The 6,098-nt window shown below is 46.8% G+C and overlaps 1 protein-coding gene across 1 annotated transcript; it reads right to left on the bottom strand.

The window, feature by feature from the left end:
* Positions 1 to 1,189: 1,189 nt before the first annotated feature.
* LOC105035597 (pentatricopeptide repeat-containing protein At2g36980, mitochondrial) lies at positions 1,190 to 3,442 on the bottom strand. The gene has a single exon (XM_010911197.4). The coding sequence runs from the start codon at positions 3,091 to 3,093 to the stop codon at positions 1,213 to 1,215; it is 1,881 nt and encodes a 626-aa protein (XP_010909499.2). The 5' UTR covers positions 3,094 to 3,442; the 3' UTR covers positions 1,190 to 1,212.
* Positions 3,443 to 6,098: the final 2,656 nt, after the last annotated feature.

Here is a 6,098-nt window from a genome sequence, read left to right as displayed (position 1 = left end):
GGAAAAGACTTATAAAAATTTTGATTGGTTAATCTGGACTAAAACTAGTTGGGTTATTTGTGAGCCCCATAAAATGAACTTGCTGTATGCTTTTGAGAGTATAGTAGAAATTCTAAATAGGAGTTTAGAGAGTGGATGTAAGTACTTAAAGTACACTAAATTACTATAAAAATTATTTATATTTGTGTATGTAGCTATTTCTCTCTATTTGCATGCCATTTATCTAGCATTTACTGCACTTCACTTAATTAGTTTTGCAAACTAGCATATACTTATTTAAATTTTTAAAAATCCAATTCATCTTCTCTTTTGGATTGTCTAGCTGGGCAATAATAAGTATGCAATGGTTACCACAACCCTTGACTCATGATCTCAGATCAGGGGTATGACAAAGATGATAGCCTATCAAAAAGTATTTTAGGACACCTATAAGTGCACACTGAAGTTCATTAGGCATAACTTGGCAACTCGATAATCAATCAACCCATTATATTGGGCAACCAATCTGTTAAGTTACGCTAATCTCTTCCTATCACATGGCAAAAAGGATGGTCTATATGCACTTTTTTTCAGTACAATGTGAGGCCATAAGATCCAATGGAAAAAAAAAAGGAAAAATACATGAACTACTATCTAATAAATTGAGTACTGGTAGCATCAACTGCAACAAAAAACTTGAAATATTAGGGTAATTGAGCCAAAGAATTGAACTTCAAATTAGCACGCAAGCTAGCGAGACGTTCATATGTACTTCACTGGAGCCACATGGCACTTTGCGCACTAACTAGTCGTGATGACTCAGATCATAACCTTAACACTTGAGGTCTCAAGTAGACTAGAGGCTTAGAATTACCCCAATCCAAGTTCAACTGCAGTCGGGACAAAATCGTTTCATGCAAAACATGACGGGTACCCACTTAGATTCCAAAATATGATAGTTCCAAGGCCCTCTCTTCTCTAATTTTCTCAATACCATGTGAGGAGCACCTCGTTGAAATTGATCTTTTAAGTGACCTTTTAAAGTTGGTTTACAACTTAAGAAAGCATGCAAAGATCTACTTTATTTTGTGTATGCAGTTGTGGAAGCTGATTGGTCTCTGGGCCTTAATTGTTGTAATTCCTATCCAATCATGAACATGGTTTGTATGGTTAAAACACCAATAACCAGATTCATCAAAAAAATCCCAATTTTGACCATAACTAAAAGCATCATTATTCACTGTTAAGGCAAACGAAACTAGGATTTCTCATTTCACAATTTAGTAATCCTATCATATTATGCACATGTATCATGTGATTAACAGATTGGCTCCCAGATACAAATTCCATGACCATGTCACTCACCTCAATCCAACTGCAACCAGGTACCTTCTGAACTCCTTGCTCCATCATAACCCTCCTCACCTTCTCTGCTTCCCTCCATTGCTCACCAACACAATACAAGTTTGATAGAATCACATAGCCAACCTCTTTCTGAGGCTCCATACGAACCAACTGCTCTCCCACCATCTTCCCAATCCTCATATCCCCATGAACAGCACATGCACTAAGCAAGGCCTCACATGTATCAGTAATCCTGTCACTAACTATCCTCGAACAACTGCCAAGCAACTCGCTTGCCTCTCCCAAATGCCCGGCTCTCCCCAGCATGTCAATTATGCAAGTAATATGGTCTGTATCTAATTTGATCCCATGGACTGACTCCATCACGTGAAGGAAGGCTCTACCTTGCTCGATAAAACCGGCGTGGCTACATGCCATCAATAAACCTATAAAGGTAACCTTATCGGGCAAAATGCCACAAGCCAGCATGTCTTCGTATACCTTGAAAGCTTTCGCAGCCAATCCATGCAATGCAAATCCAAAAAGCATCACATTCCATGACACCAAGTCCTTCCTTAAAATACCATCAAACACTTGAGTCGCAGCTTCAACATCCCCACATTTGGTATACATGTTCACCAAGCCATTGGCCACATAGAGAAAATAATCGAAACCGCAGTGAATCACGCAGTTATGTGTCATTCTCCCATTTGCTAGCACTGTCAACATAGCACATGCCTGGAGGACGGCACCAAACGTAAAATCATCAGGTGCAAGGGATTTCCTCTTCATGCCAACGAAGAGAGAAAGGGCCTCTTCCCCGTACCCATTCCTTGCAAACCCGGAAATCATTGCCGTCCATGAAACAACGTTGGTCTCTGGTGCCTTGAGAAACAAAAGGAGAGCTCCATGCACATTACCAACCTTCATATTAGCATCAATCATAGCATTCCATGAGACAATTGTTCGAGTCTCCATAGACTCGAACGCCTTCAATGCATCATTACAGAAGCCAAATTTGGCATAAAAGCTGAGCACTGAATTTTTAACCTCAATAGCAACATCCCATCCATTTTGATAAATGAATGCATGGATCATACGACCAAAGCGAGGACCTGAAAGATCAGAGCAAGCATTCATGAGGCTGCTAAATGTGATGACATCCCCTTCCACACCTAACAATTGCATCTTCTTAAACAAACTTATCGAGTGTTCGATCTTGCCCAGCCGAGCATAGCCCATAATAAGAATATTCCATGAAATCGTCTTTCTAACAGGCATTTCATCAAACACCTGATGGGCGTCATCCAACTGTCCCGCATTAACATGGCCATGGAGGAGGGAGCACCATGAGACCTCATTGCGTTCTTCCATTTCCTCAAAAGCCCGTCCAGCATCCGAAGGGCAGGAGCACTTGCCGTACATGTCGAGGAGAGAATTGGAGACCGGCAGCGAGGAGCGGAGCCCGAGTCGAAGGAGGAGGGCGTGGAGCTTCCTTCCGCTGCTGAGGTCGTGGAGGTCGGCGGAGGCGGCGAGGACCGCGGTGAAGGAGAAGCAGTCGGGCCAAGCGGCGGACGTTCTCATGATGGAGAAGAGGGAGAGGGCTCGGTGGGGTTGGCCCGAGTTGGAGTAGGCAGTGAGCATCGCGTTCCAGGAGACGGTGTCCCTGTCGGGCATTTCGTCGAACAGTTTGCGCGCGGATGCGATCCAGCCGGACCGAGCAAGGAAGACCAACTTCGAGGTGGTGGATATGAGGTCTAGTTGAGTCATCGACTAAACTTGGGTGTTTGGATTCAGCTAGCGATCAAAACCAAACCGATTTATTGAGCTGGTCCGGTTTGGCCTTAACTATTGCTTGGTTGGGTTTCGGCTTCTATTTTTAAGTTCTGAAGGTTAGCTGAGCGCATCTAGTGTGACTAAAACTGATCAGGTGAAAGCGGAAATTAACCGGTTACTTGGGGTTAGATGACAGATCGATGCCTCAATCAAGAAGTCTCCACTATTTTCAGTGAAAGCGTAGACCAGAAGGATGGCAAAGGAAATGCATGCACAGTAAGTATAAGAAAAAATAGAGAATATCAGAGAAGTGGAAGATCTTTTTTCTATTATCATGGATTTCTTTTTTCATTATTATTGACTTGGTTTGAATGTATACAAGGCTTGAGACCTTGTTGGTTTGAGTAAATTTAACTCAAGTAAGATGAGAATAATCAAACTAAATTGGCTCCAGTTGTAATCATTAAATATGATCGCAGTTGAACTGGAATCCAACATAGACTATGATGGATCTAGTGTCAATATATTATTCGAATCAAACATAAAAAAGATATATCATAATTCATTAAGATCCTTATGCGTTGTCACACCCTTGAGATCATGAGTTAGGGGTCGTGGCAACAACCGCATATTCATGAAAAACTCTCCTTACAAGCATGCAAGGCATTTTCAATAGATATCAATGTATCAAAGTAGAATTAATTTAAATAATTACAAGCTAAATTTCAATGAACTAACTGTTGGGTATAAAATATCTTCAGCCGAAGTTCTTAACATGATTGACCCTCCCAAGACCCCTCCGGCTTTCGACCGCAGACGGTATCTCTCCGGACTTCTCCAACAGCCGGATTCCCACAGTGTTGACTGAATTCCCCCGACGGATGAACTCCCACTACACCACCTGAGCTCCCTCAACATGAGTTCCCCCAGTTATCTATTAAACCGCCCTAAGCGCTCACTAAGCTCCGCCGCCAGCCGACTTTCCACGACTATCGGCTGCTCCTCGAATCCCTTCCGGACTTCTTCCAGCCAGGTTCAACTCCAATCCGAACTACCCCGGACTTCGCCAACGGCTGAACTTCTCCAACGGTAGATTCCTACAACTACCAGATTTCAGCCCGAACTCCTACGGAAGCCAGATCTCGTCTCCAGCTCCAACTGCAGGAAGACTCCACCCGGGCTCCTACGGGAGCCGGGTCTCGTTCCCAATTCCGGCTGCACAGGGACTTCGCTCGGACTCCTACGGGAGCCGGGCTCCACCCACGACTTCGCTTACAGGTAAACTTTGTCTGGACTCCTACGGGAGCCGAACTTCGTCCCTGACTCTAACTACAGGCAGACTTCATCCGGACTCCTACGGGGGCCGAACTTCATCCCTGACTCCAACTACAGACAGACTTCATCTGGACTCCTACGAGAGCTGGGCTTCATCCCCGACTTCAACTGCAGGTAGACTTCATCCGGACTCCTACGGAAGCCGGACTTCGCCCTCAACTTTGATCGAATGAAGACTCCATCCGGACTCCTACGGGATCCGGGCCTCGTCTCCGACTCCGGCTGCAGGAAGACTTCATCCGGACTCCTACGGGAGCCGGACTTCGTCCCCAACTTCAACTGCAGGTGGACTTCGTCCGGACTCCTACAGGAGCCGGACTTTGTCCCCAACTTCGACTGCAGGAAGACCTCGTCCGAGCTCCTACAGGAGCCAGACTTCATTTCCGACCCCAGCTACAGACTCCAACCGAACTTCAGCCGACAAGTCTGGACTCCCTGGCAGGTCGTAGTAACGGCTACGATTCTGCTCCACTCCCTGCGGTGGATCCTACGTGGCTCCACCACTCCCCGCGACGGATCCTACGCAGCTCCATTACTCCCTGGTAGGCCGCAGTAACGGCCACAACACTGCTCCACTTCCTGCGACGGATTCCAAGCGGCTCCATCACTCCCGGGCAGGCCACAATAACGGCCACGATTCTGCTCCATTTTCCACGACGGATACCGTGCGATTCTTCCATCCTCTGGCAAGTCGCGACAACGGACGCCGCTCCACTCCCCGCGGCAGACTCCACGTGGCATGCCCCGGTGATAGCCACGAGTCTACTCCACTACTCTTCGCAACAAACTCCGTCTGACCCTAGGCAGCCCACTACCAGATGGTTACAGATATCGCTATCAGTCTGCTGCCCCCTCCGCCTATAAAAGGAGGCCCCAGATACGTTATTCTTTAAGCTCTATTTTTCTATCCCAAAACTCTGCTAAAATTTTCGTTCAAGCACTCCATTCTTATTGAGGTAGAGAACTGACTTGAACGTCGGAGGGTCTTGTCGGAGCAACCCCACCTCCGGTTTAGACTTCTTTTGTAGGTCCCGGCGGCGACCGTGACCCCCACAACTCCAGCTTCTCCGGCGCAGGCGGATTTTTGCACCAACAGGATTGGTGCTAGAAAAAGGAGTGTGTCTTCACAGTACCCTTGTTCTTAAAGGAGCGCTCAACGGGACCGCCTCTGGTCATCTTCTCCGATATCCGCTCCTTCTTCCCCACTGGATCCTCGCCCGATGCCTTCTCGCGAAGCATCCACACGGCGACCCACGGCCTCTGCAGCCAGATCTCAGGCTCCGGCCTCGCCTCTGGTTTCCCAGGCCCCACATCCTCTGGCAATGGTCGCCGGCATGGAGCGGTCGGACAATCGGCTTTCGATGGATTTTGCCAACACCATCTCGGGAAGATCCCGGCAGAAAGCAACCAACGTACTGGCCGTACCCCCCCAAGCGACAAAAGATTGAGGAGCCCATAACCTTTACTGAAGAAGATGCTCAGGGAGTTCAATTCTCTTATAACGACGCGGTTGTAGTTTCCTTGAATATAGCAAATTACGACGTCCGCCGCATTCTCGTCGACAATGAAAGTTCGGCCGACATTTTATTCTACGATGCCTTTTCAAGAATGTCCATCCTTGACGGCCATTTGAGGTCGATTAGCTCCCCTCTAGTAGGGTTTAC

This window comes from Elaeis guineensis, chromosome 12 (genome assembly GCF_000442705.2).
Source record: "Elaeis guineensis isolate ETL-2024a chromosome 12, EG11, whole genome shotgun sequence".
Taxonomy (NCBI): domain Eukaryota; kingdom Viridiplantae; phylum Streptophyta; class Magnoliopsida; order Arecales; family Arecaceae; genus Elaeis; species Elaeis guineensis.
The sequence above is the reverse complement of the archived record's forward strand: the minus strand, read 5'-3'. Positions and strand labels throughout refer to the sequence as shown.

What these genes read in the sequence shown, in the direction of transcription:
- LOC105035597 (XM_010911197.4), bottom strand. Translation starts at nt 3,093, where the DNA reads ATGACTCAACTAGACCTCATATCCACCACCTCGAAGTTGGTCTTCCTT.